This window comes from Balaenoptera physalus, assembly GCF_965194825.1.
Source record: "Balaenoptera physalus genome assembly, chromosome: 10".
NCBI classification, from domain to species: Eukaryota; Metazoa; Chordata; class Mammalia; order Artiodactyla; family Balaenopteridae; genus Balaenoptera; species Balaenoptera physalus.
This window is the reverse complement of record NC_138889.1, coordinates 74,699,384-74,725,604: the sequence shown is the minus strand read 5'-3', so window position 1 is coordinate 74,725,604 and position 26,221 is coordinate 74,699,384. Positions and strand designations below refer to the sequence as shown.

General features: G+C 52.2%; 1 protein-coding gene across 10 annotated transcripts in view; it reads left to right on the top strand.

Moving 5' to 3' along the window:
- The window catches only part of ABCC8 (ATP binding cassette subfamily C member 8), a 76,027-nt gene that overhangs the window by 32,141 nt on the left and 17,665 nt on the right, over positions 1–26,221 (top strand). For 6 of the 10 annotated variants that reach the window (XR_014267913.1, XR_014267914.1, XR_014267915.1 and 3 more), the window contains 11 exons: positions 8,498–8,538; positions 9,734–9,879; positions 11,960–12,065; positions 12,242–12,358; positions 12,752–12,827; positions 13,583–13,688; positions 21,884–21,919; positions 23,242–23,277; positions 24,012–24,110; positions 25,177–25,261; positions 25,925–26,005. Coding sequence is in view for 7 of the 10 variants with exons in the window: in XM_082476509.1 (XP_082332635.1) it covers positions 8,498–8,538; positions 9,734–9,879; positions 11,960–12,065; positions 12,242–12,358; positions 12,752–12,827; positions 13,583–13,688; positions 21,884–21,919; positions 23,242–23,277; positions 24,012–24,110; positions 25,177–25,261; positions 25,925–26,005 (929 nt within the window). In the remaining 3 variants the exon portion in view is untranslated. Of the gene's footprint in view, positions 1–8,497; positions 8,539–8,560; positions 9,445–9,733; positions 9,880–11,959; positions 12,066–12,241; positions 12,359–12,751; positions 12,828–13,582; positions 13,689–21,883; positions 21,920–23,241; positions 23,278–24,011; positions 24,128–25,176; positions 25,262–25,924; positions 26,006–26,221 lie in introns of those variants that run through there. The other 4 variants (XM_082476512.1, XM_082476515.1, XM_082476516.1 and 1 more) reach the window with 4 other exon arrangements.

Here is a 26,221-nt window from a genome sequence, read left to right as displayed (position 1 = left end):
TATGGTCCCAGAAGACACGCATATTAAAACCATTTTCCAGAGAGCATAGGACTCCAGTGGCAAATACTCATGTTAAACAATGAGCTGATAATAAAGAAATAAAAATCCTCCAGAAAAGATGTACCACCAGAGTGAGAGTCAGCGAATAGGAGAATTAGTTCCTCAGTACCTCGAGATGATAGAATAGTCTGAAAGAGATAATAAAATAAGTGCGTTAAGGGAACTCCCTGGCAGTCCAGTGGTTAGGACTCCGTGCTTTCACTGCTGAGTGCCCGGGTTTGATCCCTGGTCAGGGAACTAAGATCCCACAAGCTGCACGGCATGGCCAAAAAACAAAACAAAATAAAACCAACAAAATAAGTGTGTTAAAATAATTAAAGGAAGGCACAAGGCAAAATAGCAAAAAGAAAGCCAAAAGAACTTCTAAAAATTAAAAATTTAGTTATTGAAATTAATTCAGCTGGCCCCCTGGTCGGAGTGAGCATATAGAGGTCAGGTGATGGATGGAGTCCTGGCCCAAGTTTATCTCACAGTTGGTCTAGTGGTTCCATGGATCCACCCCTTTGTGGTTACTGCCCAAGTGCATAATTGGGATGTAGATATTTAGCAGCTAGGAAACCCCATTCTGATTCCTTGATCTGTCCAGTTTAAGAGCCATTTTGGTAGGAAGGGTCAAGAGGAAGCCCCCAGAGAGAAAAAAATAAAAAAGAAACAAAAAACAACTCAGTGTACAGGTTAAATGAATTAACATAGCTGAAGAGAGAATTTGTGAATAAAAAGACAGATCTGTGGAAATTACACAGAATGTGGCAAGGAGAGATAAATGGAAAATGTTTTTGTAAGTTGGGAGAACCATTTTACAGATGGGAAATTGAGGCCCAGAGGGGGACATCTTCCTGAGGTCACTTCTGAGGTTAATGGCTTGGCTCAGACTAGATCCTCTGGAATCTCTTAGACTCCCAGCCTTATGCTGTTTTCCACCCAGAGCCAGGAACCTAAGTGGGGTGAAGAAAACTGAGGGCACAATGGACACCATTTTCAGGCTATTGTCTCTGAATAGAAGAGAAACAACGCAGCATGGGCTCTGACAGGAGTGGGAAATAGGGAAGGAAATTAAGAAAGGTAGACACTACGACTACCCCCCCTCCAGCTGAAGTTGGTTCTCTTGGTGGGGCAGGAAGAGACACACCTGTGGGCATGGCAGTGCTGGGCAGCAGTGGAGGGTGCACCAGATGTGTCTCCCAGAGAGGTACATGGAGAATGAGGTGGTCCTTCAGGTCATCTGTGTGTTCCTGGCAGTCACGTTGCCTAGCAAGAGGGTCTGGTGGGGTCAAGTGGCCAGCGTCCAACCTGAAGGTTCTCACAAGGTGGGGCTTGCACGGAGCACTTCCTTGTGTCCGGTCAGACCATGACGTCCTGGTCCAGGCACCAGTGGCCAGACCACCCACCATCATGGCACCAGCCACGGCACCCTTCTGCAGAAAATCCTGCTAAGAGCTGATTTTCTCAGAATGGAGCGATGAGCATGGCAGTATTCCTAGATTCTTTACCAAGACACTCCAGGTTCCTCAGCCGTGACCTTGTGGCCTCCAAGCACCCCCGGGCTGAGCACTTGATAGGACAGGAGAAATCAGGCAGGAGCCTCTGGGGAGCTCAGAGAAACCAGTGTCCACACCCTAGGCCCTCTTCAGCCTCTCTGTCAGCTCTGCCTACCCCTGAGCCTGGTCGTGGTAACAGTAACCCCACGCTGTGTACAGACCCGTGAGTTACAGACACCTAGCTTCCAGACACCCCATCAGGCGGAACAGCTGCCGAGGTGGGGGAGGTCTTCCGCCTCCCGGCAATAACGTGGCAGGGTGGAGTAGGGCGGGCTCACTGTTGATACAACGGGAGAGAGGGAAGGGAAGCTGTAAGGAAATTGGGAGCACTGGGTCCCCAAGATTCCTGACAGCAAAGTAGGGACAGCCTCTGGTCATACAGGTGGGGGCAGGTGGCAGCTACTTTGCTTCTAAGAGATGTATGCTTATTTCCTGCAATCCAAACTTCAACCTGCTGGGACATGTTTCCTATGTAAACAACATCATAAGATGCCTAGGTTCCCAGGCTAGCCCACTAAGCCTGTCTAGTAGGTGCTTTTTGTCCTATGGGGCCCCCAGAAGACTAGCCATGGCTTTGTGAAGGGTCCGGAGCCAGGAGGACCTGGGGCAAGGAGGCTCCGTGTTGTCAAGAGCTGAGATGACAGTGGCTCTGGAGCTAAACAGGGGTCTCCCCAGGGCCCCTCACCTGTCCAGTACTTGGTGACCTAGAGAGATAAACAGAGCAGCCCAGGCTGGTCCCTGGAAGAGGGCAGAGAGGAGGAAGGGGAAGAGCCCTCCGGGAGAGAGAGCTTTGAAAGCCAAGTGCTATTTGCTCTGTGTTCGCCCTTCCTGGGATGGGTTTCTTTGTGTTGGTCGGCAGTGGGATGGGGAGAGACAGGGTGTTAGGGTGAGGGCACCGCCAGGCTGCAGTTATATGCTTTGAGTGTGTTTTCATTTACCTCCTCCTGGACTTCCTGCCTCCTGCTCTCTGTCACCCAGAATTAGGATACAGGTCATTAGGCTTGAGGTAATGGGGCATCTTTCATTCTCGCCTCTGGCACCAGCCATGGGGTCCTGTCGCCGCAAAGGAGGCCTGGAGTCATGTTTCTTGATGGGGCCCATCCTGGTGCTGCCTGCTGGGCTTTCAGTCTGGTCATTGTACACCAGGCAGACTGTCGGGAAGACAGGTTACCTCTGACACTCTGTCTGATGGTCTCACAGTGGCATCACTGAGAGCTCCTGTTTGTGGAGCCCTGAGCTGGTGCATGGCAGGACAGAGCAAAGGGGTGAAAAGGAAATGATACAGTTTCTCTGCCATCAAAATCCAGAATCAACATTTCCTCTCGAAGAAAAACAGATGTGAGTTACTCAGAGGGCGTTAAGTGAGCCCTGCCCTGTGCTAAGCACTGGGAGGGACGCAAGAGACCAAAAGATGTGCTCCTGTTCTCAAGGAGTTTATACTCTGCTAAGAAGTCAGAGCTAACATACTTGAAAACAGTGTGGCAGGGAGCTCTCGACCACGGGGACCTGCTCTATGCTGCTGCCCAGCAAGCCTGACTTCATTTAACCCTCCGAACAACTTTGTGAGGTTTGTAGCACTATTGTCCTATTTTACAGCATGGAAGACTGAGGCTCAGGGAGGTGAAAGGACTCTCTGAGGTCCTCAGCCAATAAATGGCAGAGAACAGAGAAGAAGGAAGCCTGCACGGGCTCAGAGTTCACACGGAGCTTCATGCAAGAGGAGGCGTGGCTGCACCTGCCACAGGCAGTGTTTCAATGAGCAGAAGACAAAGTGGGGAAAAGCTGCGAGCGAGTGCTGTGGTCACTCCCCTTAGAAACCAATCCAACCCTTATTTCCTTGCAGAACCCGCATAGCTCTAGGTGTCCAGTCCAGCCATAAATTTGAGGACAAGCTTCTCAGGGGTGACACAGGGGTCCCAGGCCCTAACTGTCAACCAGTTGACATGCTGCCAGTTCATTCTGTCCTTTGTGCAGCACCCATTCCAGAGCCTCCTGTCTGTGCTAGACTCTCCTGAGGCCCTGGGCATTAGAGAGGAGGCTGCACGGTCCTCACCCTCGCAGTCTTGTGGGAGACCATGCCATGAACAGGGGCCGTGCCTGTGGTTAGAGCCACAGGGTCAGTTCTAAATCCCCCGTGTTCTCTTTCATGGTGCACACCTGGCCCTGGCCTCTTTTATTTCTTTCGTTCCCTTATCTAATAAATATTTACTAAGCACTCACTATGTGTCAAGCCCTATGCCAGGCCTGGGGGATGCAGCAGGCTGCTCACAGTCTAGTAGGGAAGCCAGACGGGCACCTGTGTCGTGAGTGACAGGAACAGAAAGTGGGATCCATCAGAGTGGCACCCAACCTCGTCATAGGGGTGGTGGGTGTCCAGGAAGCCTTGTGCTAGGTGAAACCCATTGCTGATGCCCAGAGGATCACATGTCAGCCAAGTGAGGGGAAGAATGTTCCAGGCACAAAGGCCTAAAGGTGAAAAGGATGATGGGTGTGTTCAAGACTCGAGTATATCACAGTGAGGAGAGGGTAACAAGACCAGATCATGCAAGACCTTGTGTGCTGGCTTTTCTCCTGAAGCAGAAGAGACATTGAAGGATTTTAAAGGAAAGGTGGGTCTGCCATCTCTTCCAGTGTTCTGTGGTCAGGGGTCTTCCCTCTTCCTACTTGGGTCTGAACCACAGTCAGGTGGTTCACATCAAATGAATGTGACTGGCCTCATGCTATGTTTTGAAAAGCAAAAAACAAGCCACCGAGCTTGGATGGAGGTGTGGGGTGGGCAGGATGGTGCCTGTGAACCCCATTCACAGGGCACCCAGCACCCGCCCCTCCCCGCAACCCAGGGCCTGACTATTCTTCGCAAGTCTCATGCTCCCTCTCTCCTCCTCGGTGGAGGCCCTGACTCAGAACGGCCAGTGTGCGGGGACAAGGAGACCTCCAGACCTGGTCCCCCTTCCTTCTCTGGCTTCTCTGAACTTCAGCGTCTGCCCTTCTTTCCACCATCTGGTACAGCCACAGTGGGTTGCTGATGCATAGCCTGGCGGGGGGTTTGGGTGTCTGAGGGAGAGCTGGAAGCCGCCATCGGTGTGGCTGTGAGCCTCCTGCCTCGCTTCCACCACCTCCAGCGCCGGGCACACCACTGCCTACTTTCCTTCTCTCTGCTGACTTCAGACTGACTACCGGGCTGAATAGCTCTGTTCACTTCGAAATGCCTTTCCCCTCCTACAGGTGCAGCCTGCAGTTACTGTGAGCTGGCAGCTCCTCCCCCGGCCCTGGGTAGGGGAGGGGGTGAAGTTAACCAGAGGCACAAATGGCTCACTGTGCCTTCCCATGCATGGCTTCTGAAATATTTATCAATGTTTTGCAAATGAAAAGCTCCTGCTATTGCAGTGCGGGGCGGGGTGGGTGGGGGGGACTGCCACCCACAAGGCCAGGCAGCATTCCTTGGCCAAAGCCCAGAGGACGGGGGAGCAGGTGATCTGAGCCCTGTTTTGTTTTCAGTTGATCTGTTGTTTTGTTTTGTTTGGGGGGTATGAAAAGCTGACACAGTTGTTCACTACGGAACCCCCAGAACACAACACAATGCCTGGGAACAGAGGAGACCCTCAAAAAAGAATTTCTGAATGAATTATTTCTTAAAGATTGGAGGGGCAGTATTAAAACAATAGGTACCCTTATCTCTACTCCATTACAAAAAGGCTTTCCCTCTTGAAGGTGGCCTTTCTGAGCTGCCTACGTGCAACTAAACTTTTCCATAACGGCATCACACTCACACGTCGTTTCATAATCTTCTGCTTCCACTTAGTGTTATTTAACAGTATTCCCTACTCCCTAACATTCAAGAGTTGAGCACTGTCATGTCCTTCTTTTTTAAATTTTTTCCTAGATCAAATCTAAGTGAGTCAGCCCACCCCATGCCAAAGTTGGAGAGAAATCTATTCTTGGTTATATTTCCCACTCCTCCACCGCCTTTAATGTCCCATTGGCCCTTAAGTGGTTCAGGAAAATGGAAGCAAGTTCTCAGGTCTTCCAGCCATGACAGCTGGGATGCCCAGCTGCCTTCCCTCCCCACCGCACCCCTCCCTCAACTCAGGCACAGAGGTGTCTGCTGAGCCCGGAGAGATGCCAGAGCCTGCAGCATCCCGGGCCCCCCACTCTCTGGCACTGACATCCCCAGTTCCAGCCATGTTTACCCCAGACCCTAATGGGGTGATTTTCAGAGAGGCCTATAAAACACAAGCAGCTGATGAGTCTATTCCCCCAGCACCCACCCCGAAGGGGACCCAGAGCTCTCTGTACAAAGGCCATCCCTCCAGAAGAGGATGAGGACAATGGAAAATAACATTTTCATTCTTTAGCGTCTCCATACAACAGCCAGAACAGGACAGAAGTTAATTATATTATGTGCATTCTCCATGTTGCTGCGTCAGCTTTGGAATGCTCCTTTTCAGTTTTATGTATAGCTTGTCTCACTCCTCAAAGGAGTTCAGGCAGCTGCAAGAATAAGGACAATAAAATAGAAAAAAAAAAAAATTTCAAAAAATCACGACCAGGGAAAACATGCAGAAGAACAAAATGTCAATTGTCACACATTTCCTGACTGCAGAATCTCCCTGGAGTTGCTTTCCCTCATTTACTAAAACAGCTGCTCCTGTTAGATGTTTCTAGTTTACTTCGTTTCAGTGGTTCGTTGCTGTGGCTGTGGTTTTTGTTTTGCTGTGACAGACAGTGCTGCAGCTAACACCATCTTGCTGAGGGCTTTGTGCTTCTCTTGAGTGATTATTCAGGATAAATTTCCAGGAGAGGGATTATAGGATCAGAAGTATGAACTTCTGTGCAGCTCTAGCTACAGGGCACCAGATTGCTTTCTGAGCGAGTTGTACGAATTTATAATCTAACTTCCAAGCCTATTCTTTAGCTGGGAGTTGAGCCCCCGTGTGTGTGTGGGAGGGGTCTTGGCCTGGGGCAGGGGCCGAGGTGGGGTGCACAGGTACCTTTTGACAGGATGGGCAGGAGAGGAACAGAAGGTGGCCCCTGCCTGAGGGAGCTCCCTGGAGGAACTGCCTTGGAGGGGAGGGGCGAGGCTACCTGTCTTTACAGCTTCATGGTTGGTGATGGTCAATGGCCCAGGCCTGATGGACATCCTCCTCTCCCTCCCTCTCCCCAGCCAGTGATGGCCATGCTGTGTCCTATGTCCCAGATGTGGGTTCCTTATGCTGTGGGAAAACCAATAATGCTTATCCTGCCCCCTTCAGTGCGAGAGGGCTGTGAGGGAGGGCTGTGGCATTGAGGTGGGCACCAGGAGACCATGGAACCTTCATCAAGAAGGGCAATTAAATCACCGTCATGTGTGTTATTAGTGTTGATAAAAAGCCTTGTGGTCGGAGAGATTGGCAGTGCCCCAAGGGCTCCAGCCATATCTTCTCCATGAGACAGGGAGCCCTCCAATGGCAGGGCGCATAGATTGGGGATTCCCCGAAGATGGGCACAATATCTTTCCTATCTGCTTGGGAACCCCGTATGGGCATGTTCCCTGTTTCCCCGTCCTATAACGTGTCTCCTGGGAGCATAGTTCCTGTCTCCTTCCTCACACTGGGAGCCCCCTGAGAACAGGGACCACGTTCTTCCACTCCCTTGGGGTTCCACATCTCCAGCACACACCATGTATGTACTAGCTGGTGCAGGACTCTTGGAGTAAGTAGACAATCAGCTTCTTGGAATGGTGTTGACGGCCTGGAATTCTTCGGAGTGTCAGATACTTCGCCATTCATTAAACAGGGGCCATGTGCACAGGCTCAGCCCTTGGCCTCTGGCTCCTGGCTCCTGGCTCCTCCTTTAATTTGGCTAATGGCAGAACCAGACTCCTTTCTGGGCTGGCCTGGAAGAGGCTCCTGGAAGGAAGGAGGAGGAGGTGGGAAGGTGGCAGCTAGGATGGGCATCTCTTACTCCAGGAGGGCTGCTCTCTCTGGAAGTTCTGGCCTGGGGTCAGGGCCCTCTCGGGCATCTCACAGCTTGGACCAGAGGAGCAGGGCTAAGCTAGCAGCCCGTGAGGTATAATACTGAGGTAGCACTGAGGCATCACAGAGGCCTGTTCCCTACATTACCTGCTCTCACCTTGGAGAGAGCCAGAGTATGTGAACAAGTAAGTACAAGTTTACAAAAATCAGGTGAAGAAACCGAGGCTCAGGGAAGGTAAACGATCAGCCCAAGATTACACAGCTTAGAAATAATGGGGACTCCGCCCTTCTCTGACTTTAAGTCCAGATCTCTCTGCTCTTTGGGGTCCCTATGAAGAGTCTGAGGGCCACACTGTGAACAGAATAAGCAGAGGGCCTCTGTTGCAGCAAACCAACTGTCCCACCTGGGCGTGGACTCGCAGCCTTAGAGCTAAGGCAGACCCTGCTTCCAGCGGTCCTGTCACTAATACCTCAGTGTGAGTGAGTTTGAAATCCTTCCTAAGAGCCATGGGAGACTGGGAAGCTTCTCAGCCTCCGAGTGAGCCTGGCTTGCGGGGATTCAAGGACCAGAGGCAGAGGAAGGAGTAGCAACTTGGTGCCCCCAGAAACACGTGCTGCTGACCTCATGGTTGACCACAGGCCGCCAGCTCTCCAATCCCTTCCCCTGCCACTTCCTCACAGGGCTTTCTTCACACTGTCCACATGGAGCAGAGTAAGAGCATTTCAACCTTTATTTAAAGGCTTAAGTCTCAGAGATGGAGATAAGCGTCCTGAGGGACACACGTTAGGAGCTGGAGGTGCCACAGAGCTAGAGTTCTGCCCAGCTCCACCCCGCAGGCTGGGGAAAGGACCCCAGAGGCTGCCCTGCCTTCAGACCAACCTGGGCAGCTTCATTTCCAGCTGTCTCCTTCCTCCCACTAAACTCCCCCTGTGCTTCCTCCGCAGTTTTCATGAACACGGCCATCCCCATTGCAGCCGTCCTCATCGTAAGTGGATCCTTTCTCCGTCTCCCGGTGGGAGTTGGTTGGGCGGGGTGGGGAAGGCTGTCTGGCGTGAGAGGCGCCCAGGGTTTGGCCTTTCTGCACAGGGGCTTCGGAAGATGAGCTCAGCAGCGGGACTGAGAATAGGGTGCCGGATGGAGAGTCTATATATGCAGCCTGTCCCTCCTCCACTGCCCCACTCCAGGCAGACAGGACCTCCGCCTCCTGGCCTGGAAGACCCAACGCTTAGTCTCTAGAGCAATTAAACTTTCTTTAAAAAAAAAAAAAAAAAAAACTGCTATCAAACTTCGTTATAAAAGTGAAACGTTTTTGTAGAAATTTTGAGAAATACAGAAGGGAAAGGGCAAAGAGAACTTAAATCACCCATAATCCTACTGGCAACAAATTTAATGTGTTTTTCTCCAGTCTTTTTTTGATTCACAGAATACGGCATTTTTACAAAATTAGGATTGTGCTTCGTATGCAGGTTTATAAACTGCTTTTTAAAATGTAAGAATATGACACGAAGAATTCTCCATGCCATTAAATATGACAATGGTGGTTTTCTAAAGCAATTTTGACCAAAGCTGTGTAGGAGCTGAGCAGTGGGGGCCGGCAGTGCACCCCTCCAGAAAGGCCACACGCCCACAGCCCCTCACCCAGGGTTCCCATCCCTGGCTTCTGTGACGTCCGCAGTTCTTTAAAAAGATGCATGTCTTTCCCCCGGGGCCGGCGTCCCTGAACTGTGGTGAGTTCACAGCCTGTCAGTCACGCTTGGGAATTCACTTTCAACATGATTTATTGAGTTGGTTCCTGGCCTGGTTCCTTGGGGAACTCTGGGTAGCGGAGGCCACGGAGCCAAGCCGGGTACCCGGAGGCTGGGGGGCAGGCGACAGACTACGAGGTGGGTTTGTAAGTATCGTGTTTACATTTTCCGACTGAGGACTACTGTCTGAGAGGGGGCAGAGCTGACCTAACCTGAGGGCTCCTCCCTGGTCATTCCTGGAATGAAGGAGGCAGGGCAGGGAGGGACGGTTCCATGAGATGACTGTGAGGATGGTGGTGTCTCCAACCCAAAGGTCCCCTAGGTCCCCTGCTTCCCGCCTCTCATTTCCTTCCCAGGGCTGAGGGCTGCCAGTGCGGGAGGGGCCCACACGCTGAGTCACGCTCTGCTCTGTCTCATCTGTGCCTCTGTCCGCAGACCTTCGTGGGCCACGTCAGCTTCTTCAAAGAGGCCGACTTCTCCCCCTCGGTAGCCTTTGCCTCCCTCTCCCTCTTCCACATCCTGGTGACGCCACTGTTCCTGCTGTCCAGTGTGGTCCGGTCCACAGTCAAAGCTCTGGTCAGGTGAGAGGAGGGTCCAGCAAGGGCAGTGGTCAGCCCGCTCACGTGTCGGCCCCAGGGCTCACTCTGGTGACTGCTACAACCACAGCTGTTTGGTCCCAGGACATGCCTGCCCGTTGATCTGGGCTTCACTGAAGCTGGTTGTGGTTGGTCAGAGGGACATGGGCCATGTGTAGCTTCCCTCCCTCTAGTCCCTGAGAAGGACTAGCCAGCGTGCTTACGTCCTCCAAGGAGAGTGTCACCTCCAAGAGAACTCCATAAAAAGAAAAATTCAACGTTGAGCCAAATTTGGTATAACCTCATCAATTCTAACCATTGGTCCTAGTTCTGCCTTCCAGGGCCACACAGAATGAGTGCCATCCCTCCCCCACGTGACAGCCCCTCAGATTTCAGAAGGTATCCCCCAAATCTCGGTCTTCCCCAAGCTGAACATCCCGTGTTCTCTCCACGGGTCTCAGCGCCCTCACAGCCCCGCTCAGTGGAGCAGTTTCCTCCAGGTGCCTGTACACACTGTCCCCAGTTGGCTCGCACTCTGGGAGGCCCCACCTCTGGGCTCTAGAGCCCAGTGGTGACTCTGCCACTCTCCCAGAGGCATTGCCTTCTTGGGAGTGAAAGCCTGAAGGTAGAAGGCTGAGGCTCTGGCTGGAAAATGCCACAGCTGGAGTGTGAAGATCTCCTTAGGCCTTTGAAACAGCTCCTTGAAAGCAAGGGCCAGTCGTGCCACTGGGGAGAGCTGGCCATGTCCTTTCTCATCACCAATGGGACCAGACAGTAACAAATGTCCTCTGTACCCAAGCCCCTCCAGCCTTGAGGGAAGTGACACCCCTGTCTCGGGGACCCTGGCAAGTCCGAGGCAGCTGGCAGGGAGGGGTAGCTGTTGGAATGAAGTAGCTGATGGAAGGAGGGTCAAGGATGGAAGGGGGCATAACGCAGTAGAACTGTGGTCATAGGAGTATCTGACTAGGGAGTAGCCGGCTGCAAGGGGATTAGCTCCCGTTTCCAGGGTCAGCTATGCTGACTCACTTTTGTTGGCCATGGCATTGTGACTTCTAATGATCAGCCCTCCTCCCTCACCCGTACCCCAGCCTGTGATTCTGTGTAGAACCCACAGATTCAAGGATGCTACACCTATGGGAAATCCCTTGCCTGAGTCAGAAGTATTTCTATGTAAACCGTTCTCATGTCACCATCGTCAGGATAGCTAAGGCCTTTTTAAAGAGAGAGACCAGACTCTGGGCTGAAAGTGGGAACAGGACACAGCCTGACGGTTGACCCCAAGGCCAGCTCCTCCCCTCCCCCACAGCCCTTGTCAAGTCGTGTTGGAACAAGGACAGAGGGGGAAGTGGGCGAGGCTGGCTGTCTGCTCCTGCTGTGGGGAGGGGGTGTCATGCCCAGAACAGAAACAGGGTTGGGGGTGGCCCCAGGCTGTTGGACATTTAAGCAAAAGGTGGGAGAGGGGTACGCGAACAATTCTCAAGATTCCCCAGGCATCTTGCCCACCCCCAGGGATAAGAGAGAATGAATCAAAAGAGTAAAGCTTCTGGAACCTCCTCTGAGTCCATAAGGAAATCCCAGGGGTGGAGAATAGCCTTTTCCTCCATGAGTTAGGAATAATTCCTCTTCCACACCTCCCCCAGTGAGATCAAATTATATTATGGGGATTATATTATGTGCTTATGAAGTATTTAACAGTGTTTGACGTATATTACGTGATCAAAAAATACCAGTTGTGGTTGATAACCAATCCTAATCCTAACTAACCTAAAAGTAACTGATAAAGCCCAACATCCTTCAGTCGAATAACTCAAGACTAATCAACTTTAACACTAACCCTAAAACTGGCCAATCCCACCTGATCCACACCCTAACCTACTCCAGCTGACTAGTCGACCCTAACCAGCCTTGGTAACACCTGTAGCCCCCCATGGGATGCCCCCTGTCTGTCCCCTCCAGTGCGGGCTTTGTGGGGGCCACACCTGGAACCTGGCATCTTCTCAGAGCTGCTCTCTCAGACCTCGCCCTCCTCCCCCTCCCCTCCCCTCTGCCCTGGGCAGGGTGAGGGGTGTCTGCACTTCCTCTGCAGCGTGCAGAAGCTGAGCGAGTTCCTGTCCAGCGCAGAGATCCGCGAGGAGCAGTATGCTGCCCGGGAGCCCGAGCCCCGGGGCCAGGCCAGCAAGTACCAGGCGGTGGTGAGTGCCCAGCGTCCCCTTGCCACACCCCCACCCCCCACACACAGTGTTTTTCTCTAATGCCTGCGGCTCGTGCCCTGCTGGTCCTGCCTCAGCCTTTCCTCACTGGTGGGGGAGCTCCCTTCCCTGCACAGCTCCCAGCCCCTGGGCCCTCACCTCCTCCTAACCATCCCCAGCCCCTCAAGGTTGTGAACCGCAAGCGTCCAGCCTGGGAGGACTGTCGGGGCCTCGTGGGCCCGCTGCAGAGCCTGACCCCCGGTGCAGACGGGGATGCTGACAACTGCTGTGTCCAGGTGAGTCCGAGACCCCGCAACCCCGCCGCCCGCCGCCCAGCGCCAACCCCAGGAGGAAACACTACATCTGAAGGGCCAGAGACCTGTGTGCTGAGCCCTCTGCCCTGGAGGTCACCCTGGCTGCCTGTAGAGTCCACAGGAGTCCCGAGACCAGGGACAATGCTTCCATCTCCACCAAGTGGGGGGACCTGTAGCGGTCCTCTGGGGAGGGTGCCTCAGGCAGAGAGGTCTGCACGAGAAGGCCATTCCCCCACTCCCCTGCCTTAGAAGTGATCTGGGGACTGGAATCAGTGTTTTTTGGCTTTCATGGGGGAGGGGAGGCGACTGACTATTCACCCTGAGACCCCAGCTGCCTTTCTGTTCTCTTCCGGGGCTGGGGTACCGCCAATGAAGATCATTGGAGGCTTCTTCACGTGGACCCCCGATGGAATCCCCACACTGTCCAACATCACCATCTGCATCCCCCGAGGTATGGCCCAGCTCACCCCTCTGTCATGGTCTGGGTGTGTCCCCCTTGGAGTCGTGTTTGAAGTGCTCCCTCCCCACGCCCCCCTGAGTGACATGGAGAGAAAAAGAAAAATCAGGATCGATTGAGTACCTGCTCTGTGTGCACTCTCGGTGGGTGCTCTAGGGTATGAAGGCTAGAGAGGGGGTGGGCTACTTCCCCGAGGAGTCCGTGTGCTAGGCAGGAGTGCAGCAGCAAGGACAGGGCAAGACAGCGGGGCCTTGATGTCAAACCATCTGTTGCAGACAGAATGGGTGCTTCACAAAAGGGAAAGCGATCCCCAGTAGCCAGGGAAGTTGTAGTGGAAGAGGTAGGGATTCTGAGAATGAGCAGGGTGCCTCGGGCCATGAGGCAGCGTGGACATTCTGCAGGGGAAGCAGCAGGAGCAAAGCGTGGAAGCGGGAAGGAACGGGTGCCCTTTGTTGGGACTGGGAGACTCTGGGCTCACACTTGAGAGCACTGGAAGGAGAAGCAGGTGCTTAGGAAGGGGTGGGGGGATCAACAGTAGGAAGGAGGAAGGACCTGGGGAGCCAGAGGTAGGATGTAGCTTTCCAGAAGGAAAGGCTCAAAGGGGGAAAGGACTCCCTGGAGATTCTAGGTAGGAGGAAAGCAAATGGGGGCCCCAGGGTTGGGTATATCTGTCTGTCTGTCTTTCCGGGTGGTGGTTGTTCAGACTCCCTCCTGGCCCCAGTCCCATCTGCTGCCCTCCCTCCCTGCAGGCCAGCTGACCATGATCGTGGGGCAGGTGGGCTGCGGCAAGTCCTCGCTCCTCCTAGCCACCCTGGGGGAGATGCAGAAGGTCTCGGGGGCCGTCTTCTGGAACAGGTACTACATGCATCCTCCGGGCTCAGTTAGTGGGGAAAGACAGTGGGCAGGCGGAAGCCCTCCTTTCAACCATCCTTCTCAGTGGAGGATGCACCATGCATTTACTGAGTGTGTTCAGCGAGTACTCAGTGAAAGCACTGAATTGTTATTCTCATTAGCATCATTCGTATTTATTAAGCCCTCACTATGTGCCGGGTACTTTGCGATGTCCTCTGCACACACTATGTCATTTAATCCTTATGAAAACCAGCCAGGTAAGTACTGTTAACAGATCTCGTTTTGTAGAGAAGGGCCAAACTCTTTGCCCTCATTCACCCAGCTAATAAGTGGCAGAGCTGGAATTCGAACGCAGTTCTGTTTGACTCCAAGTTCCGCGTTCACTCAGCCGCACTGCCTCCCAGTGTGAGGGACCGTGACACAAACATTGGTTTCTGGCTTGGTCATCAGCAAAGTTGATACAGACCATTCAGTGGGTATTTCAAGGAGCCAGAGATAAACCAGACAAATGTGAGTTTCTGGGCAAAGATCACTATCCTAATTAAAGAGCCAGAACCCTAGGCTGAGTCAATCATGAATCTATTATTTATACCCACCTACTTCCAAAAAGCACTTGAAACTAGTTGATTAAAGATACATATAAAATAAAGGCTATTTTTAAAGTAAGAAAAGAAGAGCCAAGAAATGAAGAGGGTGGAAAAGGTATTCAGAAACCTGGACAGAACATCGCTACTGGAGTCAACACACAACGTGGCTTGGAGCCTACTGACACTCATCCCCAACACCTCCCCGTCCCCAGTATCCAAGAATCCAAGAGAAAGAGGGATCCGACTGAGGTTTCAGGAATGAAAGTCACAGCCAGTTCAGCAGAGGGCAAGATGTCAGGTTTTTTCATAAGCTGGAGTGCAGACTGAGCAGAGAGAAAGGCCTTGGACCAGTGTCTGAACACCTGCATGTACCCCCATTTCCTGTTTTTCCAAAATGTCCCTGAATGGTGCACCCAGCACATCTGGCAAGTTTCCCTCCTCAACGGGGCTGTGGGCTGGCAAACAAGCCCCTTGGGTTTCCCATGACCTTAGTCTCTGGAACGTTGATTCCACTGGGGATGTGGTATGTCTGGGGACAGAGGGTCTCTGCATCCATTCCCCATCTTATTCGGGTGTTTCTCAACACAGCCTGACTGGAAAGGTCCAAGCATTGCGTTGCCAGGCCCTTGTGCCAACTGCCCCTCAGGGCTTTGGAGGGAGGAGCCCTTGTCCATTGGCTGCCTGTGTGTGTCTGTGATGGGAAGACAGGAGCCCCCAGTGAACTGTGAGCTGAAGAAAGCAACTGATCATTTATTGCGCACCTGCTATGGGCAGGCCCTTTGCTAAGTGCGCTGCAAGCACGATCTCATTGAAGCTTCCCGCTGGGTGTTATCGCCCCATTTCACAGAAGTAAGAACTGAGGACAGAGAGGCTGGGTGACTTACTGGTCAGCGTGCAGACCAGGGTCCCAAGCCTGGGCTCTTTCCCTCAAGCCTGGCCACTGCCTTGGGCTGGGGTACCTTGGGTCCTAGTTCCAGGGATTGTTCTCCAAATTCCATGTGGAGGGCAAACTGGATCCGGGCCCTCTCTCAGGGCAGACCTTTCCTAGATGGGATTACAGAGCCCAGAAACTGGGGCTGCCCCTAGATTCCCCTGTGTCCCACTCAGCCTGAATCAGACCCCCTCTGAGCGTGTTCCCTTTGCCCCACTTCCTTCATCTCCTCCCCACCGCCCTCACCCTCAGGTGCTGTCACACCCGCGTCAGCACCTCTCTGGCCTCTGCAGAGGCAGCTCAGCCTCAGCCCCCACCTCCTCTCCAAGCTGTGCCAACCCTCAGGGTCTGACTGCTGCCTCTTCTCTCTTAGGAAACCTCTGCCCCAGCCCCAGGGGGTACAGGGGCCTCTCCAGGGTGCTGGAGTGCCTCTTGTGTGCCAGATACTGTGTAAGGCACTTTATTTACTTCATTGTCTCGGTCAGTCTTCACCAAACTCTGTGAAGTAGGCATTATCATTATCCCCATTTAACAGATGAGGAAACTGAGGTGAAGCAAGTTGCCCAAGGCCACCCAGCCCTTAAATGGCAGAAGTGGGATGTGCCCCTAAGTGCTCAAGTGCATGGGCTTTCCACTGTGTGCTGAGAGAGAAGGGGCTTGAGAGCAACATGAAGAAATAGCTAGCCTGGCTACTCTGAAGGCCAGCAGCCTCAATGGTTGTGGTACCCCGCCGCCCCACCTCAGCAGAACCATCGCAGCACAGCTCACAGCTCTGTCTGCATTGACATTCACTCTCCTCGACCGGCAGCTGGGGCCCCACGTCCTGGCTCTGTTCCAGGCTCAGCGAGGGGGTGGTGGTGAAAGGATCTTTTTTCTCCAGGATCCACTTTGCCCTCCTCCACGGCACAGCTTCCCTCCCAAGCATAGCGAGCGCATCAGCGTAGCCTGCAGCCAACCCCAGGACTTTGTGAGAATTTGTTCATGACTCAACTCATGTTCTGGCTTCTCTACATTGATGTATTCGCTCACCCCATATTTACTGAGCACCTGCTGTGTGCCAGACCCCGGGCACAGCAATAGGAATGCAAAGGTGGTGAAGACGTGGCCGCTGCTTCCAAGGGAGGAGAACAGAGATCAGTGCCACCATCGAGCACAGAGGAACAGTGAACTCTGTGGTCAAGGAAAGAAGGCTCACGTGGACATGGTATCTGAGCCTTGAAGGATGAGCGTAGTTTCATCAGATGGAAGAGGCCGAGGTGGGAGAGGAAGGTGTTCCAGGCAAGGGTATCAGCGTGGGCAAAGGCGTGATCATGTAAGAGGATGTGGTTCTGGTGCCCGCAGCAGTGGGTGTTAGGGACGCTGGTGAAGGACAGGACTAAAGAAGTGGGCTGGGCTGAGGTCAGACACCCTGTATACCTGGCCTGGGAAACAAGATTTAGCCTGAAAGCTGTAGGAGAAACGTGCTGGTGATACAGGATGAGGGATCGTGGAGAAAGAGACTGCAGGAAGGGAGACCAGTCAGGAGTTCGTTACAGTGGATGGGAGAAGGAGGAGGCTGGTCATACCTGGCTCAGTTGGCTTCATCTGCTGTTTGTCTCTCAAAATCCTGGACACGTACACAGCTCTGCTTGGCCCACCTACCCTGGGCAATGAGTTAAGTGTGGGGACTGTGTGTTGAGGCCCCCCTCCGTTACTTGCAGGAGCTCCATGCCTCAGACCCTGGGCTGCAGGGCTGCAGGGCAACGATGCGCTTGCAAAATGAGCCAAGAGCAAAATAGCATTTGACCCAGCAGCCCCTCCCACAGGCCTGCCTGTCTACAGCCAGAGGCAGGGGCGATGCCAAGCCGCTCTGGTGTTTTTCATCCATACCAGGGCCAAGACCTGGTGACCAGGCAGCCAGAAAGAGTTCCAGGAGGCACAAGGCAGGGATTTGGGAGATTAGGAGGGGCATAACAGAGAATGCTCTGGGGAGATTGCTTTGTGTGTACAACCATTCATTTATTCCTTCCTTGAAAAAAATGAGCAGTATTGCTGAGTGGATAGGAGCAAAAGTTCTGGAGGCAGGCTGTCTGGGTTCAAATCTGGACTCTGTGCTTTGGGAAATTCTGTGACCCTTCTGTACCAGTTTTCCCTTATTACCCGTGGAGTTAATGTGAGGCTTAACCTGGCATGTAGCAAATGCCCTATAAATATTATTATAAATATTATTGTTTGACGATGTACTTCTATTCCAGGAACAAAATTCCCCTATTGCTCTTTAATTATACTCCAGCCTGTCTCCAGGAGAGACTGTAGTGAGCTCCCTGGGGATAAAGATCATATCTTGTTTGTCTCTCTGAATCCACAGGCCTTTGCTAAATGAATGCATTTGCTAAATGAATGCATTTGCTAAATGAATGAACCAGGAACAACTTATGACCTTTAGGAGACTGCCATTAAATGCGTCTTTACCTCTCTCTCCTTCCCACATGCGTTTGTCCAAGCTGTTTCCCTCACCCAGACCTCCACCACCCAACTTCTCCACCAGCATTTGGAATGTGCAAATCCTATTTGTGCACGCCTCACACCGTATGCTGGGGCATGTCTCCCCCATGACACTGAGCTCCTTGGAGACGGGGCTGGAGGGGGCTATTCCATGCCATGCCCCAGGTGCGCCCCACAGGATGTGTATTTTGTGAACCACTCTGTGTAAGCTACAAAGGAGAAGACCTGGCCCCTGCCCTCAGGGGGCTCACCAGTCCTGGGTGGACAGAGGCCTAGGATGGGCATGGGGGCTTCAAGGGGTGAGGCCCTACATTCTAGGCTGGAGAGTTACTGCGGCAGCCCTGAGTGGATCCTGCACATCGGTTGTTGCCCGGCTCCAGGTCTCTGGGAGAACCCAGGTCTCGTGCGGCTCCCAAATATTCACTTTACTGATAGTCACCTGCGCCTGCCTGGCTCTCTGCTTCGATGCACTGTTAACCTGGGAATTTGCAAACTCTCTCCTTAATCTTTAAGAGAAAAACATTCTGATAAACACTCAAAATTAGCAGATATATTCAAGTGAAATTCTTTCCCTGGAAATAAAGAATAGGGCCATTAATGTCCACAGTAGATTGATTTTAAACAGCCCTGGGGAGACAGCAGGAAGCTGGGATCCGAGGAAAGCGTTGAGGTACCTCCCCACGAGGAACTGCAAACTGGCCTCTCTGGAGCTCCCTGCTGCCCCTGCCACCCCCGGAGGTGTGCGCCCCAGGCCCTACTTGTTCTGAGCCTGCCTCAGGACATTGTTGCCTTGTGGTGTGAAGGCTGCCTCCTGAGACCCCCGATTCCCCAGGGTGAAAAATAGGCTTGTCTCAGGACGACTCTGTGATCCCATCTGTTCATACAGTTCCTTGGAGCCTTTGGGGAGTTGGGTCAGGGGCTCAAGGGCACCCCAGGTTTCCTGCAGGAGGCAGGTGTGGTGAGATGGTGGGCAGACAGCTGGGGCACCACGTGGACATGACGAGCCCGACTTGGGAACTAGATAGTCTCTGGTTGTGGTCCTGACTCTGCCCCTCGATAACTGTGTGACCTTGTGCAGATTATTTCACCTCTCTGTGTCTTAGTTTCCTCATCTGAACAATAAGAAAAACCCTTTCCTCCCTCAGAGATTTGGCATTAGGACCCAACGACATCAATCGGAAAGGGCACTGTGGGTGAAAGGTAACATTTCAGGGCAGCAACAAGCCCCTCTGGGGCAGGATGAATGGACCATGGAGACCCATAAGTCCTAACTTCCCCTTCCAACCTCAATTTCCACCGCTTTCCTTTTTATTTATTGTTGGGGTCTTAAATGAATGTTGGGGCCATTGGACTTCTCCTCTGCCTGTGCCTTTGAAACCAAGCACTGAGCTGAAAGGATGATCTCCCGCCGACCCCATCCCTCATTCTCGAACCCCACCCAGGTCCTTCCCTCCAACCAGCTATGAGCTAGGTTGGTAATACATTCTCCCAGAGTCATGGTGAGGTTCCTACCATTACCCCAATTTTATAGATAAGGAAACAGGCTCCCCTAAGGAAAGGACTTGCCTAAGATTTCACAACCAGTGAGTAGAGAAGCCCATCGGGTACAAACTTTAGAGCCCATGTTCTTTCCACTTCTCACACTGCCTGCACTCATGCAGGCTCCTCCTCCAGCCTAGAATTCCCTCCCTCCACCTCCACTGTCTCCATCCTTCTCGCTTCGTGGTTCCGTTCACCTGTAACTTCTATGAGCCCTTCCTCACTTTCTCAGATTTCTTCCTCCTCCAAACTACTTGTAAAAAGTACATTTTTCTCTGACTCTAAAAGAATGTACGTTAAATGAGAAAAGATACACAAGTATAAAGAAGATTAAAAACCACCTAATATCCCACCACCCAGAAGTTTCCAGTCTTTTCTCTGCGTATTTGCATATGTGTTTGTGTGTACTTTTCCCCCAAATTTCTATAGTACTTTCTTGCTCCTACTTTTCTTTTGGCCCTTATAACTTTCTGACTTCTGTCCCTGTCTGATTCGCTCTGCCAGACCGTGAGCCCTTTGAGGGCAGGCTCTGTGCAGTGATTCAGGTTGCCATGCACACAGGCACCCAGCTCACAGCTGGCTGCAGGGAAGGAGGTGGGTCAGAGAAAAGGAGAGATCATCTTCTTAGCTCAGTGCTTGGTCCCAAAAGTGCAGGCCGAAGAGGAACACTCATTTAAGAGCCCAGCAATCAATGAGAGGAAGTGTGCGCCACACATACCGTTTTTTACTTTTCAGATTAAGACATACACACACAATGAGGAGGCTCATTCTAGGAAGGCTGGAACTACACTGGAAAGAGGAGAAGATGAACCTGGATTCACATCCCAGCTTCCCCTCTTCCTAGCTCTGTACCATTGGGCACATCAGGCAAACCCTAAGCCTCAGTGTTTCCATCTGTAAGATGGGGATACTAACATCTTTTTATAGAGTGTTGTGAGGATGAAGTGATGAATACAAGCAACTTCACACAGTGCCTGGCATGAGGATGGCCGGCATTGAGTGCTAGCCCCCCTCCCTTCCTTCCTCCCAAATGATTAAAGATGTCTGTTAACAACCTCCATTTATTACAGACCTGTCATGTGCTAAGCACTGTGGGAGCTGAAAAAGATGCTCTTCCTGCCTTAAAATCCCACTGGGGATAAAAGACTTACTTACACAGGAGCTGATTAGAGAAGAAGGTAGTCCATTATAAGGGCTAAATGAACAGCCCAGATAATGATGCAAACTGAGTTAGAGCTGAGGGAGTTCAATGTGTGCTGGGGTCCTCAGGGAGGCCACAGATGTGCTTCCCTCCAGAAAAATAACAGCCTTTGCAACCCTGGAAGCAGTCAAGGCAGAAGACTGCAGCGATGAGCTTATCTGGGCTGTGGCTGCAGAGTTGGAATTTGTAAGCTTGGGTTTTTTAATCTGTCTCACATTACCAGCTTGTCCATAAACTACAGCAGTCTGATGGTTAGGGAACATGAGGTTAGGTTGAGTTGAGGGAGTGAAATGAAACCATAAAGATCGGCGAATAGGATCATAGGGAACTGGTGATTATATATCCATCAGGGTCCATTCTGTTCTGCTCCTCAGCAGAGGACAAAAGAGAATTTCATCAGGCTTCTTTCCATCCCTGTTTTTGTCCATCCTGTTTTCCTGGCAAGAAATTTATCGGAGGTATGGCCTGGGTAATCACAGTGAAGCAATGTAGCATAGTCATTAAGAGCATGCAGCTTTGGAGTTACAGATCTATTTTCTTTGCTATTTGCTGGCTGTGTGACTCTGGGCAAGTTACTTAGCCTCTCTAAGTCTCACTTTCCTTGTCTATAAAGTGCGGACCTCCTTCATATGGTTTTTTTGAGCTTTAAAATAGATAATACTATTGCAGTGCTTATAAAAGTTCAATAAATGTTAGCTGGTTTTACTATTATTAAAGTAAGATCTGCATGAAGACAGAACAGATTGATTTTCCCCAAATGTGCATGTCAGAAGTACATACTTCATTGGGAGAAGGTTGCTTCTGGAAGGTTGAAAGGTGGCCTGGGGCAGGAGAAAGAGCACTGACAAAGTTGGCACCAAAATTCAGGTCACCTCACTCAGTGTTTTTCTAAAAACTTTTTACTGTAATCCACAGTATGAAACACATTTTACATCACAGCCCACTACATTTATGCATTGATAGGTAAGAGAAAAAAAATTCACACAAAAAATACACATCTTGACCACATGCAATGCACATTGGTATTTTCTTCTTTTCTTTTTAAGTGCAGTTGCAATTTACTTGTTTCAGACCCAATTTTCGGGTCCCAATCCACAGTTGGAAAATGCTGTATGAAATGATTATGACCTTGGGAAAGTCATTTTCCCTCCCTGAGCCTTAGTTTTCCCAACTATAAGCCAGTCTTGATGCCAAACCAGCTTCACTGCTGTTTGGAGTTGTGCCAGGAGTACTAATGAAGCCCTTGCTGTTCGGAGGGGGCCCATCCAGTTGCTGCAGGAGGGACAGAGATTGAGAAGAACAGTTTCTGCCCCCAAGGAAGCCACTTGGGGACACTGGGGATGGGTCGGAGGGGTGGGGATTGTGGGGTTGCTTCTCCCCAAAGACACAGTGTGATGGAGAGGAAGGCAATGGAGTGAGAAGTAACTGGTATTGTTTTTTCCCATTTGTGCCCCAGCAGCCTTCCTGACGGCGAGACAGGAGAGGACCCCAGGTACAGCCTTGGAGCTCGGTCGGAAGTGGGTTCCAACAAAGGGAAGGGGCTTGGAGAATTCCCTGGCGGTCTAGCGGTTAGGACTTCGCGTTCCCAGTGCAGGGGGCATGGGTTCGATCCCTGGTCGGGGAACTAAGATCCCGCATGCTGCACAGAGCGGCCAAAGATAAAAAAAATAAAAAATAAATTAAAAAAAAAAAAAGAAAGAAAAGAAGTTGAGAAACAAAGCTATAAAAAGCGGAGGTGGGTATCCCCCAGGGAGACAGAAAATTCAGTCGTGTTGCTTTGTGTTGCTTTATGTTCAATGTGCTTTATGTTCTGGTCGTCTAAAACATCCAAGTGAAATAGATTGATTTGGCTCTAAGACCTTCAAAACCCTCCCTAACCACACCTCTTTCAAGACAATCGAGGCACACTGGAGGTGGTGGGAAGTCAGGAGTGGGAGGTTGACTTGACCTTGGAAATCCGTTTAAGCTTCTTGCCTTCACTCTGCAACACCACAGAGGTTTCACTTCCCCATACTTTCTCTGCCCTTTCTCCCACCTTGTCGCCAAGTGCCAGGGCATGATGACAGCCCAGACTCTCTAGCCATAGTGACCATAGTTCTTGAGCCAAAAATCAGACCTCATGGTATGTGACAAGTATGAACGCATGGATGAGCACAACGGGACGGAGTATTTGACACTGGAGCAGTTGGGGTCTGTCCAGGCTACGTGGGCACCACAGCTGACCATGTCCCTCTTGGCAGAACCCCCAGGCTCCATGGTTGTCTTCTGAAAGGGACCTGGGGCTGCAAATCACACCTGGAGCCCTTCTCAGCTCTCTAGGTGCCACACTGATTTTCATCGGCTGTGGGTTACCATCCCCAGACTGCAGGCACCCACGGTGGCCTGCACGGCCTGGCCTGGCTACGGTCAAAGCGCACTTCCTGCCCCAGACATTTGTGCAGCCATGTCAGCCCGAGCCCTCGGCCAGTGCATCCGCGCCCTGATGCAGAGGCTGGGTCTGCAGGAGCCACATGTTGGGCCTCATGCTCCTCTGACGTGGGAAGCACCACCACCCCCATGAGCCTACACCAATGGTGCCTTCCCCCCACTCTCCCTCGTAACTTAACCAGGTCCCCTGAGGCCTTCCTCACACACGCCGTGTGTATTCAGGCAGTGGAGGCTCCCCCTGGATGGCGTGTGGCTTTTGTGGCTGCAGTCTTGGTCTCAGGGATTATAAAGGCACTCACGCTGGGTTTGAGGGAGCTCAAAATGTCTATGGAGAACTCAGTCTACTCAGGTGAACCCTGAAGGTGCGTCTTTCCTCCCCTGCTGCAGCCCAGAGCGGGAGACGGCAACCGACTCGGATATCAGGTACTGTGTCCCGAGAGCACCGCCCTCCAGGGCAGACTTCCTCAGAGGGGGTCTCAGGCCAAGGGAGCCACAGAGCTCTGGAAGGCAGCCCCCCAGGTCCAGCCCAGCTGCAGAGGAGGCCAGGGAGGGCACTGTGCTTCGTGCGGTGGTTCGGAGGTCACCACTGCTTCCGTGTACCAAGCTGCTCCCTTCACACCAGATCATTTTTGTCTGGTGATCATCTTTTCCTTTTCTTTCTTTCCTTTTTTTTTTTGGTCTTCAGAAACCACATCACACTAAATGTGGTTTCCTTGACTCTTCATTGTTAAAAAGTTCCATTTGGAGTGTTACCTGCTAACATCAAAGTCGAGTGGTTTGAGGGCTACTCAAGGAAGGAGGAAATCAGGGTTCAAGTATTTACTTAGTTTGGTCACACTTTGGGGTCTTCCCAGGCTCTGGGTAGAGACTTAAGAAGGGGAACAGACTGAAAGGGTGGGATAGGGAAGGGTGGAGAGCAGGGAGGGGTTGAGGTCCCTTATCCCCCAGCCAGCTAAGACCCAGCGCCCAAGACTGCCTCGGGCCCTTGGGGAACGAGAGGCCACCAGGAGCCACACAAAGCAGATTTCTGCCAACTGCACCTCCTCATCTTAGTGCTGCCCCCACCCCCTTGCCCCAGTTTAAGCCATCAGCTTGACAACCACCTCTGACAATGACCTCCTGAGAATACCTCCCTACTCCTGCCCTGCTTTTTCCAGGAAGAGAGGCCCCGTGGCCTATGCTTCTCAGAAACCATGGCTGCTAAATGCCACCGTGGAGGAGAACATCACCTTTGAGAGTCCCTTCAACAAACAACGGTAAAAGCCTCGAGGAGGTGGGTTGGGGGGCAAGCTGGGGAGGGGAGAAACTGGTCGTGCATTAGCCACTGCCCCAGCCCCCAAGCCCAGCCTGCTGCCTGCTCCTCCATCGATCTTCCTCACCCAGCCATCCTGCTCTCCAGCCCCCTTATCTGGATTCCAGCCTGTTCCATATGGTCCATCTGGAAATGATCCAGATGTGCTGGGCATCAGGGCAGTCCAACTCCCATGGTTGAGAGGGCAGGAGGGGAGGGAGGTGCAGGAACCCTGGTGCTGTCTCTTGAGGTTGGTGAAAAGGCTCGCCCAGCCCTCCGTGAGTCTCCATTCTCGTGATTCCCCACCCCCAGCTCCGCAGCTTGTACACAGATCCCTCCAGTGCTAATGACTGCTGACATCCATGGAGCTCTTTCCAGATGTTCTTGCTATGCATGATTTCCTGTAATGCTCACATCAATCCCAGTAGGCAGGTACTATTATTATCCCCATTTTATGAGGAAACCAAGACTCAGGAAGGTTAGGTAACTTTCCCAAGGCCACCCAGCCAGTAAGTGGCAGAAATGGGTTTCAAATCCAAGTCTTCCTGACACCCAAGTACATGTCACCGAGGCACTCTGATGTCTCCATGCACTCTGGCTGGTACCTGCCCAGGCTGAGAGCTGACCAGGGAAGCGTGAGGGGAGCAGGCTGGGCAAATATTGGACCAGCCATCATCATTTACTGCCTAAGCAAACCAGCAGTGATTTTTCCCTGGCAGTGCTCCAAGCATGGGCTCTGGCTGCAGCTTTTCCCACTGCACAGGGGCCACAGGCCCTCTCTTGTCACTTATGTGGCTATTTGCTCCCATCCAATTTCATCTTTCAAATATTTAACTTTCTTCATGATGGTGTCAGTTGCTGCCCTCAGCTCTTTCCAAGCTCACGGGGTGTTTGCTTACACCCATCAGGAGGCCCATTAAAGCCATTGCTCTTCCTGGGCATGTCTGCCTGGAGGGTAATGACCCTCTGCAAATGCCCAGGCCCACCTCTGGCCAGGCCGATCAGCTGTGTCCCCACCCACCCCACTGCAGGTACAAGATGGTCATCGAAGCCTGCTCCCTGCAACCAGACATCGACATCCTGCCCCATGGAGACCAGACCCAGATTGGGGAACGGGTTAGTAGCAGCTTCCAGGGGGTGGTTCTCAAAGTTGGGGCCCTCAGCCTCCCCTGCTCCCCACCCATCACCATTACCATGCCCTGACATCCTTCTCAGGGAGAACAGGTAATGAGAAATGAGAGAGGGGGAAGGCTGAAGAGTTGCCTGCAGTGGGATCAAAATGATCTCCTTGAGCCCTGGGTTGGTGGCTGTCCTCGAAAAGTTTTCAGTCGTGCTTGGTGCAGAGGTCAGCTTAGCACTTTCCCAGGCTGCAGATGACTTGACATCTCCATTCATGCCCCAAGTATGTACTGAGAGCCCGCACGGCACTGCGCTAGACTCAGGGTTGTTCTTCCTGTTCCCTTTCCGGGCGGGGTCCCTCCTCCATAAGCTTAAACAAATAGGATTCTTCCGTGGCTGTCCTCCTTGTGTGTGATTTAAATCTGCCCTTCCTCCATTCTGGTTTTCATGGGTCAGATGGTCCCTAGCACCTTGGGAATCATTCTCCCCGCTTCTGAATGAATTCAGTAAACATGTACAAGTTCCCCCTCTCTGCCAGGTGGAGGGGGCAAAAAGGTGCATAGAGCCAGGCCTCCCTCCCAAAGAGCTCACAAGTAGGGGCCAGGACAGTCTCTCCTGAAGGGCTGTGAGGGCATGACCTTTCCTCCCCTTTGGCGGCAGGGCATCAACCTGTCCGGTGGTCAGCGCCAGCGAATCAGCGTGGCCCGAGCCCTCTACCAGCACACTAACGTCGTCTTCTTGGTGAGTGCACCAGCTGGTACCTCCTTGGGGCCCTTGTGTCTGGCTGCCACCTTGGCTCATTGCCTGCACAGATAGACACATACACACCATCGCCCAACAACCTCCCTCTCCAGGAGCAATCCTCTCCTGCCAGAGATATTACCTACCCATCTTACTGATGGAGAAACTGAGGCAAGGTTAGTCCAATTGACCCATGTGGATTTCACACTGGGCTCT